A 13,482-nucleotide genomic window follows, 5' to 3' on the forward strand; every position below is an offset into this window, starting at 1 on the left:
AGCAGGTAGCAAGAATTGTGCATGAAGGTGAGAGGCTGCAACACCTAAGGAAGATGTTCGCCCAGGAGGAGGGCAAGACAAATAACTACAGCAGGCAGTAGGGGATAAGTAGAGAAAGGAAAACAAGCTGCAAATGAAAAGGACTTTTACCTTCTAAGGTGGAACTTGAGGTAGCGAAGGATCCCTCTACTGGGCAGAAAAGTGCAGCTCATACATGACATCAGCTGCCAGTGGTGCAGATTCCCAGTACTGTTGGGATGTGGCATGTGATTAGTTTGTTTGATGAGCTGACAATACACTTCATCGCGAAGGGGCTTTAAATCATGGCAGGTCTGCAGAATGCCTTGGATAATGGGTATGGGGTCAGATACTGTCTCAATCTCCTGAAGGGAGTTAAAGATCTTCACTGCTTCATCCTGTAAGCTGCTGTAACCCTTCTCTTGTTGCACTGGGGAATGATCACAAACAGCAGTGACAAGAGGTGAGCATTTCCTCCATTTCCTATTGACCCAGCAATAGGACTAATGACTGTACTAGATTCTGTGACAGAAGAACAACAACTTGAGGATCTGCCTTATCTCCTCTCCTGGACTTATATTTCTACTCAGAACTCATGAACATGCCCTTTAAATGTGAAAATGCACTTTTAATTAGTGTTTACCAACATTTAGCTTGTCACCACTGCAAATCCATTTTTGGATATACTGTACAAAAAAGCAGAATAGTGATTTTAAAGGAAACTAGCACTGAAGACTACTTCAGTTAGAGGAAAAAACAACAAACAAACAGGTCCCAAGTACCAATCTATTCTTAGCCATTCTAGTGTTGTTCTTCATCTCTTATGAATAGTTAAATAATGGGCAAATTTTAACATACTACACAGAACACATAAAACTCTTGCCTGATCTGTCAGGCATCATTTCTTTATATTGACTCCTTTCCCCTCCAGCCCCCAAATAAATTCCACCTATGACTTTCTGAAAGTATGCTCAGAACATGGCAAATTATTAGCAGCTTCCTCTGCCCACCAGTCCAAAGCAGAGCAACTCCAGTACTGTTTCATCCCACATGGTCAAAACCAAACCATCTGGAATCTCCTGGAGATCATAGAAACTATTATTGGCCTCTTGAAGGAGTGAGGCACTGGCCTTCATGCTTTCCTGCTGCCTGCCTTTGCCACACATTTAGGGGAGCCAACAAGAAATGCCCCTCTGCCATTGTGATTTCCACAACTGCAAATCACAACTACCACCTCCTTAAAGAAGCCAAACAGTAATGACCTCTCTCTGAGCAAGGCAGTCTCAGAAACCCTTATCTTAAGCTCTCAGCCCACGAAAGAGAGCAGGGCTACAGCTACAAAAGGATGCAGACCAGGCCTTGGTGTCAGGAACATAAAGCCATAACTGCCTTAGTGACCATCTACCTTACAGTTGTGCCCAGGTGAGGAGACAGTTTTACACCCATTTACCTGTGTCTGCAGATGAGCTGCTAAAAGTTGCCTTTTAGCACAGCTGTGCCTGTATTAGCTTTGACCACTGAGCCAACACAGAATTTTGGCAAATCTCTGTAGCACAGATGCAGCTTTTATCTATAATTTAGATCTAAAATGCCTACACTAAAACTAGTCAAGTTCTTTAGGCACCTAAATGACTACTTTTGAATTGCTTGTAAGTACATGATATCACCATACTGCTGCAGGCTACTGATACACACTTGCACTCTGGGGTTGTAGGTCCCTCTGAATTTCCTATACAGCCATTGCTTCCTCTGTGACTATGCATTAATTGTACAAAACAAATGAAAATGCTACTTGTGATTCCACAATGGGTTGGATACCTGGAAGGCACTTGCCCTTCTCAACTGATGTCCACTCAGCCAGGCTGTTTAGAGAAGACAGACTCTTCTGTAGGTCAAAAGGTGCTTTCTTTCCTTCTGTATTTCCACACATATTTACATTGTGTTTCATCTAGTCTTGCTCATTTTGTTTGTGTTCTTAAGATACTTTGGGAATCTTACAATATTGAATACATTGTACAAGATAATTCAAGACATGACTTCTAACATATATTACCAGTGTTAATTTACAGAGACCATCAAGATATTCTTCACACCTGTATTAGTATCATGTAAGAACAGCTATACTGCATATGACCAAAGGTCAAGCCAGGTGCTCATTCTCCAACTGTAGTCAACACTGGGCACAAGGGAAAGGCATATAATGCTACTTCCCCCATGTACTCTCTCAGCCTCCGTTGAAATGTGTCCTAAACTCTAAAGAGCCAGGGGTGGTTTATTAGCCCATAATGGATTTTCCGTAGGTCTTCAGCAGCAGCTTTCATTTTTAGTATGACAAACAGTCTGGAATCATCAGCAAACTTTGTCACATCACTGCTCACCCCCTTTTCTACTTCAGTTATGAATATGTCAAACAGCATCAGTGCTAGCACAGATCTCTACTGAACTCTACTGATGATGGCCCTCCGCTAGATAACTCCATTTATTCCTATTTTTTATTCATTCAAAGATGGAAATAACTGATTAAAGAGTCCTTATTATCTTGTGGAAAGTTCATTTATTTAAAAGCCTTTAAAAGCTTGCTAAAAGACTTCCTGGAAATCTAAGTGAACTACAACAGGAGGATCATCTTTACCTGTAAGCCTTGGCAATTCCTTCAGAGAGCTCTAATAAATTTCTGAGGCATGACTTCCCTCTGCAAAGCCCTTATCAACTCTTCACCTAACCCTGTTCTTCATTACAGATTCTACCTATTCTGGAAGTCAGACTTAATGATTCATAATTCTCCAGATCCCTCCTGAAGCCCTTTTGTAAGAAGAAGCATTGATTTTCTATACACCATTCCTCTGGTATCAGGACAATTTTAAGTAAGAGATTGTTTGCTATGGTTAATATTCAGCTATTGCCCTCCTAATTTTCCTTTGCCTGGGTGAACAGTTGATCCTGGCAGCTTGTTATTACTCATTCTATTGACTTGCTCCATAATCTCTCCTACTGACATTTCAGTTGGCAGAGATCCTCTGATGCATCCCTCTAAAAAAGTTTCCTAATAGAAGTTTCCCTCATAAGGTCTCTGTGTTGAATGTACATACAAAAAAGTTGTCTGTCTTCTGCTATGATTTTATTTTTCCTCAGTACTCCTGCCAGACATTCCAGCTCTCTCTTTCTGATATATTTGAAGAAAGGATTTATTTACAGTGTGGTTTTATAGCAGCTTCTGTATGAATACAACCCCATCGCCACCTGTATGATGTAATCCTGTTATAGGATTTGCACTGGAACGACTTGCAAGCTAGTTGACACTCAAGAATGACAGGCTGCGCATTCCCCAGATGGATGACAAACTCAACAGTGCCTTTTGTCCAGATAAGTTTTTGGGACAAGCTGTCTTCCCCCACCTACTTTAAGGTTCAGTTTTCCTAAGATACAAAGCTGGGGACACAGAACACATGCTGGGAAGATAAAAGAACTGCTCCCTCTCTCAGACCTCTGTGGCATGCACTGCCCCAGGTGGACTCCACTTGCACAGAGAGAGTTTAAAGACCACTTTTGCAATGCTCAGGCTCTGTACTGGTCCTCCAAAAGAGATGACAGGTTTAGTGGACTCTGTCACACAGGTAGAATACTTACAGTTGACGCTAACATCTCCATAGGGTAGTGGGAGCAATGGGGAATGCAGAGGGTGCTGGGTGTATCGCAGGATTGGGTTTCTCCTGTATGTCTGTTCCACTACTTCAAAGTTCATGCTGTTTTCCTGAAAAAAAGAATTACCATCAAATGGGGATAATCTTTCACAAGATGCCTTTATACATTTAGATTCAAGCTCAATCACCTTTATCTAAGTTTCAGCAGGTCCATAAAGGGACTAGATGAGTAAAGCATAATTCACAAATTAAAATTAATCTGTACATTATTTCTGAAAATTAAATGCAAGAATAGCTATACTGGATCATACCAAAGGTCACCAAGTCCAGGATCCTGACTCCAACTGTGGCCTGTAGCTGATGCTTAGTATAATATATAACAGGGGAGTATGGCACAATTCCTCCTTGGTATACCCTTCAAACTTCCAACAATAAATGCTTCATGGACTCTCTGACAACAGATCCATCATGTTTAGTATCTTATAATGAGCCTCTCCTCCCTGAATTTGTCTGGTTGTACTACATGTGATTAGAGAAAGGACAGCTGGAATGCACATGTTATTCAAAATGTGGGCATGACACTATTGTATACCTTGGCATGATACTTTTCTGCATTTTGTCCGATATTCCTTCCCTAACAACTGCTAATGTTCTAGTTGTCCTTGAACCCTGAGCCAATGTTTTCCAAGATTCTCCACAATCACTCTCAACTTTTTCTTCCTGAATGGTTACTATCTAGTTCTATCTATCTAGTTTAGAGCCCATCACAGTGTGTGTGTTTTATCTCATTCATATTACTTTGCGTTTATCAGCCCTGAAATTCATCTGCCATTTTACCTGTTATGCATGTCAAAAGATTCTCAGCAACTCCTCACAGCCAGCTTTGGCTCACAGCCAATTTTGACTATTTTAAGTAATTTACTTTTGCTAGCAAACTTTGTCAGCTCACTATTCAGTTTTCAAGATCACTTATGAACATGTTGAATGGCACAGCTACCAGCACACAAGCACCTGGAAATCAAACCAGTGACCCTTTTCCAACGTGAAAACAAACCATTCATGTGAACCTCTGAATCTTAATCTTTAACTAATTTTTCACCCATGAGAGGACCTTCCTCCTGTCCAGTAACAGCTTAACTTCTTGAGTGTCTTTGCTAAAGACATGTCAAAGCTTTTTGAAATTCAAGTAAACTGTATGACCAGGATCATCATCATCCACATGACTGCCAACTCCTCCAAAGAACACTGGGAGATATGCAAAGAATGACTTGTTGGTATTTTCCCAGGTCCCCCACAAATCTTTCTTAAGCTTAGTGTCATGTTTGCTACTTTCCATTTCTTTGATATTAGGACTAACCTAAGCAGTAGGTTACATACTACAGTCAATAATTCAGTAACTTCACATCTGAGTTCCTTTAGAGCTGTAGGGTTAATGCCATCTGATCCTGGTTATTTGTTACACTCCATTTTACTGATGTGTTCCACAGTCTCTCTGACTGGTATCTCAATTAGCAAGTTTTTCAAATGTTTCCCCTTTAGAGACAGGCTCTACTACTGCAGCTTCCCTGAACGCCTCTGTAGTAATCACTGACGCAGAGAATTACTCAGCTTTTCAAATACGGTCTTACCATTCTCATACATTCCTTTTTCACCTCAGTTGACTGGTCCTATCAATTCTCTGGCAAGCTTTTCTGTCTTAGATAAGCTTTCATTAGTAGTCTTTACTCACTTAGCAAGTTGCTCCTAAAATATGTTTTGGTCTGTCCTCTATTTTGATTTTGTATTTAATTTGCCAGAGTGTCTGGAAACAAGCTCTGTCCAATTTTACTCATTTGGCACAGCTTTTGTTTTTTTGGAGGATATATTTTTGCCACCTTTTACTCTACTATTCAACCACACTGGCCTAGGGTGTGAAGAGGACTTCAGGGTACAGAGAAGTCTCATGGCTGGTAGGAATGGAAATCTTTATATTTGTGCCAGGAGGATGCTTGGGGAGAGGAAAGAATGAAGCAGGGATTTGCACAGGCTTGATGGTGTAATCCTGCATGTAGTTGGTAACTCTACAGCAATTGTGGCCTGGACTCCTGCAGATCAGTTTACATGCTGAAGCGTAAGATCTGATTATTCAGTTGCACAATCATTTAGGTTTCTCCTCCATTTTCCCCCAAAGACAGCAACCCCGTTTCTTGCCACATTCTCCATAATGACTAAGGCCAGTGGTGATCTGGCTGCTCCCAACTGACTAGGGAGTTAACTTGATGCCACCTACCCTGATGTCACGAATGAGTTGCTGCGTAGGTGTTTCTATGGGAACTTTGCTGTCAATGACACCTTGAATGGCAGAGGCCCAGCGCATAGCTTCATTCAGCAGCTTTGTGTACAGTCTGTATGAATGCTTTCGCCCATGGACAATGATGTTCCAATAGCCTGTGGAGACACAAAGAAGCAGGAAGGTGAAACTTGCTTCTGCTTTATCTTCTCTTTCTGACTGTAACAAGTGGCTGAGGAAACCCATTGCTGCTTTGATAGTAACATATGGTGTGGCTGGTTAAAAGGGACTGCTGTAGGCAGTAATGTCCCCCCATTCTCAAAACAGATTTATCAGCAGGAAGGTCCCAATCCAGGTTTTGGCACAAACACAGTTTTCTAAGACCACGTGTTTCACAGGGTGACATGAATACTTCTCTGCCAACCAGGCAGTTCACTCCAGAGTCAGGGTTTTGGCTACACTATGCTATTAATCACTCAAAAACTGACCAGTCTGCACACAGCAGACAATTCAGTTGGACTGTCAAATCAATTCTCATAACTTTTAAAAATCATGTGTTTGACATAAACTGAGAGAACAGATCAGAATGATGACAATTTGCTCTATTATGGGCAGCTCCAGATCTCTGTTGAGTTCACAAGTGTGAAAGAATTACTGAAAGTGGGCAGAAGACATTTCCTGTCTTTACTGTTCTAAATGCACCTCAGTATCCTATTGCAAGCAGTTTGCTTCCAGCCCCTTTTAAAAATATCACAAGTGACTGCAGTCCTCAAATGTCCAGTATTTCTAGTTTTGTTCTAATCTTCTGCTTTGTCAGGGGGACTCCAAGACTTCACCCCCAATCCCTTAACCCCACTTCCGCCCCAAACTCATAAAGCAAGCAATGGAGAATCATACCAGGTCCTGCCTTCCCAGAACAGTGTTGCAGTGCACAGATAGCAAATGTAAGCCTATGTCACCTTTTGGTTCTAACAAGGTGAGTGAGGCTACAAAAAAGACTTATAGTGTATGTCATTGCTGTTATTTAAGAGAATAACAATGACCCCAGAGACAAATGTAGGTCATGCTAAGAAGAGAGTAATTTATGGAGATGTACTGATAATTTCAGTGTTAATATGTTTTTACATTTGAACTTTAGGACTCAGACCCCTTTTCCTATTTGGCAAGCAATTACGTAAATAGTGATATTACTCAGTGAAAAAACAGCAGAGGACCATACCACTGAGTATCTCTGTCAGGTATGAGGGAGCAACCATCACTTGCACACCATTCTCTAGCCCTTTGCATGTCTCCTGTGTTTCATGTGGGGAGAGATATTTGCAGCCAGACACAGAGCCCCAGATAATGTTAAGATTGCCTTTCAACATGACACACCATTACGTTCCTGCACGCTTGCCTCTTCAAGCAACTGCCGCAGATGGAAAGTCTTCTCAGTACTACTTTCTTCCTCTTACCTGTGTCCTTAAAGACCCTCTCATCAGGCTGCACTACTGAGCACAGGCTGTTGAGCACAAGTGTGCCGAGCTTGGCAGCGGTGCGCTCAGATGACTTGTAGTAATCGAGGGCGGTGTTTGTCAGTACAAACCAGCGTTTCTTCATCTTCAGAGAGGACATCTTGTTGCTGCTCTGGACCTCTTTATGAAGCCAGCCTAGCAGAGGAACACAAACATGTCAGTAGTTGTCTTTCACCACAACAGCAATTCTGTCCTTTCCCTGGCAGCTCTCTAGCCTTGGGACCAGAACTCCAGCTCCCTGCAAAAGGTGCATGCTGGGACCTACCAGCTCTGGCTGTAGCAGTATCTTTCACAGACACTATAAACAACCAATTACAATTTTAGATTTTCTGTGGAGCTGTTCTATCCTTCAGCCATATTTATTTTCACCAATGACCTGAGGCTCAGCTTGCCATCACCATCAGGACCCTTTCTCAAAATGAGGTTCAGTGATAAATATTGTCATGTAGAGTGCTTTTTTAGCATTACAAGCATCTTTTCCTGCCATGACCAGGAAAAATACTTAACCTCTCATTTTAGATTCCTTACAGAACAGTGCTTACAGGCATAGGCAACTCTACCATGAGTAATGAAGAACTCAAGCTTCATATAATCAAAAGACCAGGTGTACATACAGCTCAAAGTGATCAGTTACTGCCATTTCCAAGAGGTTAGAAAACCGCAACTTTTCTAATATCAACCTATTGAAAAGGCTGAATCTTTGGTTTCTCTTTCCTTGGCTAAAACCAATCTCCTGGGCACCAAAAGCAATACACCCACTTATCAATTTCCAGCTAAAAATCTGTTTGTATTTGCATCTATGAAATTGTCAATTATTTCCAAATTATTTAGCACCTGTATATTAGACTATTATAGTGTGGGTTTCAAGTGAAATATTATGCAGTTCTACATCAGACTTCCTATCTAAAACCAAGTGTTTCATATAAATAGTTGCTAATCAACTGGATCTTACAACCTCATTGACGAAAACTTGAAACTACACTTTTTTCATAGAGCTATCCTTGCTGATACTGAATCAAGGCACTGAGGCAAAACTCCTGGATATAAGTTAGCTCTATATGCCAATTTAAAAGCATTTCACATTTTTACTTGGGGCTAGCTGTGTAGCTCTGTGGTACAGAATGAAAAATATCCTTAGTGAAATGCCCATATTCAGAAGGCTTCAAAGGTGCTCCCTCTGCCACAGCTGCTTAGAGATACCACTGCCAATATGTGACCTATATTAGCCCTTAGTGACAGACGCACAAGGATGATTTCCACAGTTGGTTTTAGTTCCCAAGGATGATTCCCAGCTATGAAACTGCTGCTTAAATTTTAATATGCCAGTCTCCATATTAGAGTCACAGGAATAGCACAACTGTTTTCCCCTCTAAATCTTGTGGGGAGGTAGGGAGAGGCAAGAGAGGGAATGATCAATAATTTAATGCTAAAGCATTAGATCCTCTCAGTTGAGCCATCAGTCCTGTTGGGGTTTTAGAAGAAAATTCAATACAATAAAAGAAGAATGTTCACCTCTCCTATAGCCGTCAGTCTCTTTTGAAAGCTGTAAAAACCATGCTCACCAACAAGGCAAAAAGTTCAAAGAATATGGGACTGGGCCCAGAGGTTGCATATAGAAAAAGAAACAGACTGTCCTGAATACATGACTTTGTGGCCACATTACTGCTACACAAATCTCTTACTGTCAAGTGCAGAGCATACGTTGACTTTGCAAAGAAGTATTTGGACATTTTTTTTTCCTTTTAGCTAATGAACAATATGAGATAAAAGGATATGTTACCTTGCAGTTAAGAATTTTGAACTTAAGGTGTTCCAACTGTTGTCTGATATCTGATTTTAATCATTCAGTCTCCCTGGCAATGTTTCAGACTAGGATGGAAAGCTCATGCCACTTATTGGTGAGTTTTTTCTTTCTCCCCTTTTCTGTCCTCCTGCCTTGTCATGGCCTCAGACCTTCCCTTCATTCCCTCACAGATACTTTCTGGAAGATGTAAGGCAATTTGCTCTGCACTTGCTTTCCACAGATAGTGCCAGCAGTGTCTTTGTACATTAAAGACCACATGATGAGCTGAAAGTACTGAGGAAATTTAAGACACTATTGGAGACAAATAAGAGAATATTTTGTAATATGTATGTGATCACTACTCATGCCTCAGTTCCTCCATCTCCAGCTGAGCTCTAACTAGACATAATTTAAATCTTTTGCTCAGCTTTAGAGAATTATTCTCACCTCGCTATGTCTACCAGAATCAAGTTAGTTTGCTTTGCTGAGGACAGCAGCTACCTAACAAAGATCTCCTTCCTTCCTTCTCTGCATGACAGGTGTCAGAGAGAACAGAGCTTTCTGAAAACAAAAGATGCAGTGTCCTGTTATAGTCAATATAAGGCCAGCTGCTTGCAAAGAACAGCCATGCTCCCTCCTATCCCATGCTGACATTTGTTGGACATCATGTTGAAACAGGCTGGGGAACTAATATCAGAAAACTAAATATATAAAGAAGTGCTTCGTTTTTTCCAATTTTAGCTTCCTGAACCCACCTGACATGGAGCCAGACAAGAGCTAGTGCCAGCACAAGAAAGGAGAGGGCAAGCAGCTGACAGGAAGGTGGTGGGGGGCAGAGGATGATTGGTTTTGGGGAGCAGCTAAATGCTAGATTGGATTAGCTATAATCAGACCTTATCCTCAGATCATAAAGAGGAGATGGGTTTCATAAAGTTTAATGCATGCATTTCTTTTACCTCTTACAAGGAATTCCTGGCCATCAACCTTAGATTCGCCTTTTGGTTTCTGCAGCAGGGAGATCCAGTGATGCATCTCCTCAGGGGTGTCACTGTTGCAGTGAATCACTCGATTTGCTGTGATGATCACAAAAGAATTTGGTCTGCCAGAAAACACGAGAATTAAAACTAGTCATAACCATATAAATATCTCAAGTCACAGCAGATGCAAAGTCAGAACCATGTCCTCTACCTTTCCATAAGCAATGCAGAAAGATTCCCTGAATACAAACTGTGGAGGGGTGAAGAAGCACTCCAGAAGAGCATACCTCAGCAGATGCATGAAGAAATTCTGACTGTCTAGCTTACTACTTGTGCCCAGTGTTTTACTGGGACTCAGAATAACTATGAGGAGCCCAGCCTGAGAACGGGCTAAAACTTTCTGCTTTAAAGAATTCTTTGCTGGCTACTGAGATAGGCATTTTCTAAACTAGTATCCAAAAAGTCCCTGCAGCCTCTGAGAGGAAAAAGCAAATGATAGAAGTAAATAGCTTAATAGCTAACAATTTAATTCAGTACTGCAGTGAGAAGCTTTGCCCTGGTTGAACCTGTTAACATTATAGGAAATAATTAAATGTTAACATAACGCGATATTAAATGTCCCATAATCTTTTCTTCAAAACTAACCAATTTGTGAACTAAAGGTCTGTGCTGTGTTGCATTGCAAAGATGTCAAGAAGAGTACAGATTTCTGAATTCGTTCATTATTCTTCCACAGTGTTTTTTTTTCTCTCTAAATTTACAAGATTATCTTAAAATTACTGCATTGAAAAATGGGAATCACTACTTTTGCTGGACATTTCTGTTTAGTGGTAGGAGTAGATAAGACTAATTTCTTAGCTTTCAGATTACTCTGTTCCCAATTGTAAGATGAAAAGGAGTATCTAACCTTTCACTCAAAATAACACACTTGTAAACTTCATGCCTGTGGAGTAACATAGCTTAAAACACACCAAAGACTATGGCTGAGTTTATTTTGTCAGAGATGAGTTCTTACAACAAGTTTAAATACATGCAAAACCTCCAATGAAATCCGGACCTCTCCGCAAGAATATGTCAGAGAGCTTCTGATCTCAGAGATGGTCAAGTCACTGAAACACCACCTGTACCTACCTGTCAGGGTTGTCTGAGGCACAGACAGAGTCAATAAGCCCAACATCCAGAGTTCCCTGTACAGTGAAAGAGATACAGATTACAGCAGTTGCTTGTACTAAATTACAGACATTTTCCTTCTTGAATAGGAACTGAAAATGTTCTTCTGAATTCCAATAGCTTGAGTAGAAATGAAGAGATGAGAAAGGCATGAAGGGAGCATAAGAGAATCATCATGAGAGACTCCCTAAACAGCAGGAAAAGGTGTGCAAGGACTCCATGGGGCTGGAGGAAAAGAGCTACAGCTTTCCTCAGAGCATTGTGGAGGTCTGAGATAACCTCTGCCTCCACATCTCAGCACTAGTAAAATACATAAAATACATTGTTCTCAACTGACTCTCTTCTGTCTGGAATAACTGATCCAGACTAGTCCCATAACCCTTTAGCTGCATGAGGTAGCCCCCCCAAAGCCAAACAGAAGAGCCATGGGGTGGTCAAACTCAGTCACCCTCTTCAACCACCATGTTCCTCACTGCCTACCCTCTTTTCCATCAGCTTTGCTATTTCTTTTTAATAAACATCTAACTTTCGTATACAGCTCACAAACCACAGCACTGCATGTGCTGGAAAGACGTGCACAAAACAGTTAAACACAGATGGCTGTAAACATGCCCACAGACTGGTTGCACAGTAACTCACCACAGCATTCTTTGGATTGGCCTGTTCATCTTGCATTTCCCTCAGCTGCTGTGCTGTAGCGCTGTGTACTCGGCTCAGGACATTAAACCAACCACTGGCAATCAAAACAGACTAAAAGTTAAGATTTGGGTAGTGAAACTAGCTCTAGATGATCAAGGAACCCTGAAAGCTGCCAGGCAGTGGAAAAATTCCTTCATTCACAACTTCCTCACAATTATACTACAAAATATCTCTTGGGCACATCATACCAGACTAATGTCTTCCTTCCTCCCTATTTCTCCATGAAAATTCTATGCATGTCCTCCAACTCACTGACAGTGTTCCCACAAAATTCAGCTTTCTATTTGCTATTCAAGAAACTACAGTGGTCTCACTGGGGAGCACATGTCAGGAGATTGAGTAGAGCATACAGTGGTTGTAAAGACAGTGTCAGCTGGGATCTTCCTGGACTAGAGTCCTAGAGATTCCTAGGGTGCCTTCTTAACTAGCCTCTCTCTGATCTGCTTGTAAACTTGAAAGTCTTATGGCTCTCAATTAATCATGAGTTAATCTGGAGGGAAGAGAATGAAGTTATTTGTCTGTGAAAGAGCTTCCCATTACAGACATATCTGGAGGCTGAATCTCTTCTGCAGAACAAGCAGATTCTTATCTGCAGCTTCCAGCGAGATCAACAAACATCTAGACTTTGTGGAGGATTCACAGATCAGCTACTCTACACCATCTGGTAATCTGCCCTTTGCTAGTGCAAGTGTTGGTGCTTCTTCTCCCTCAGAACTGAGTGGTGTGGCATTGACAGAGGCCACATTTGTCCTAGCAATTCTGTAATGTTAGCTTAGGGCATGGCTATTCCAGTTGGGGAAGTTCTGGGTTAAGAAGTTACTGTCTCTTCAGCTACTGCCCCTTGAATTTGCCTGTTTCTTCTTCATGTGACTGGTCTTCATCCATTTCTGTTAATTTGTGTCCAAACTCTTTTCCTCTTCCTCCCCCTATTCCCAAAGAAATAACAAAATCCTTGAATAATTTCACAGAATCAGATTAAAGTAGATCAGACAGTTACACTTGCTGGATGGAGAGAACAGTAACCTCTGGTAGGAGTGGGAAAGACATACGCAGCTAGGGACAGTAACCTCTTAACTTGGCCAGAACAGGTTATCCAACCCGCCCTTAAACATCTGATTCTCACTGCATAGCCAGGACGCCAAGAAGGAAGGACATGAGTCATTTATTTGCTTTGCACTGGGAAGATTTTATCAGATGACACTACAGACTCTGATAAGCTGCAGCCTTTTCTCTGTCTCCTGGATAAAACCCAGCTGCTCTTGCAATCATTTACAGACAACATGAATAGATGTTTTGTTTGATTCAAGATTCCATTTAATAAATAAATCAGCTATTAGATGTTCTAGTTTATATTAAGGTTTTGCCTGTCTCCTGAAGTAACCCTTGAATTCAGTGTGCTCAGAGCCACATG

At 41.3% G+C, this 13,482-nt stretch overlaps 1 protein-coding gene across 1 annotated transcript in view; it reads right to left on the reverse strand.

Moving 5' to 3' along the window:
- The window catches only part of LOC106499095 (unconventional myosin-X-like), a 91,879-nt gene that overhangs the window by 11,433 nt on the left and 66,964 nt on the right, over positions 1-13,482 (reverse strand). Inside the window, exons 29-35 of the mRNA XM_067298629.1 lie at positions 12,012-12,105; positions 11,334-11,389; positions 10,182-10,324; positions 7,383-7,577; positions 5,929-6,086; positions 3,646-3,769; positions 151-448 (exon numbers count right to left, since the gene is read on the reverse strand). Of these exons, the coding sequence (XP_067154730.1) occupies positions 151-448; positions 3,646-3,769; positions 5,929-6,086; positions 7,383-7,577; positions 10,182-10,324; positions 11,334-11,389; positions 12,012-12,105 (1,068 nt within the window). The remainder of the gene's footprint in view (positions 1-150; positions 449-3,645; positions 3,770-5,928; positions 6,087-7,382; positions 7,578-10,181; positions 10,325-11,333; positions 11,390-12,011; positions 12,106-13,482) is intronic.

The sequence above is a fragment of the Apteryx mantelli genome, chromosome 6 (genome assembly GCF_036417845.1).
Source record: "Apteryx mantelli isolate bAptMan1 chromosome 6, bAptMan1.hap1, whole genome shotgun sequence".
Classification (NCBI taxonomy): Eukaryota; Metazoa; Chordata; class Aves; order Apterygiformes; family Apterygidae; genus Apteryx; species Apteryx mantelli.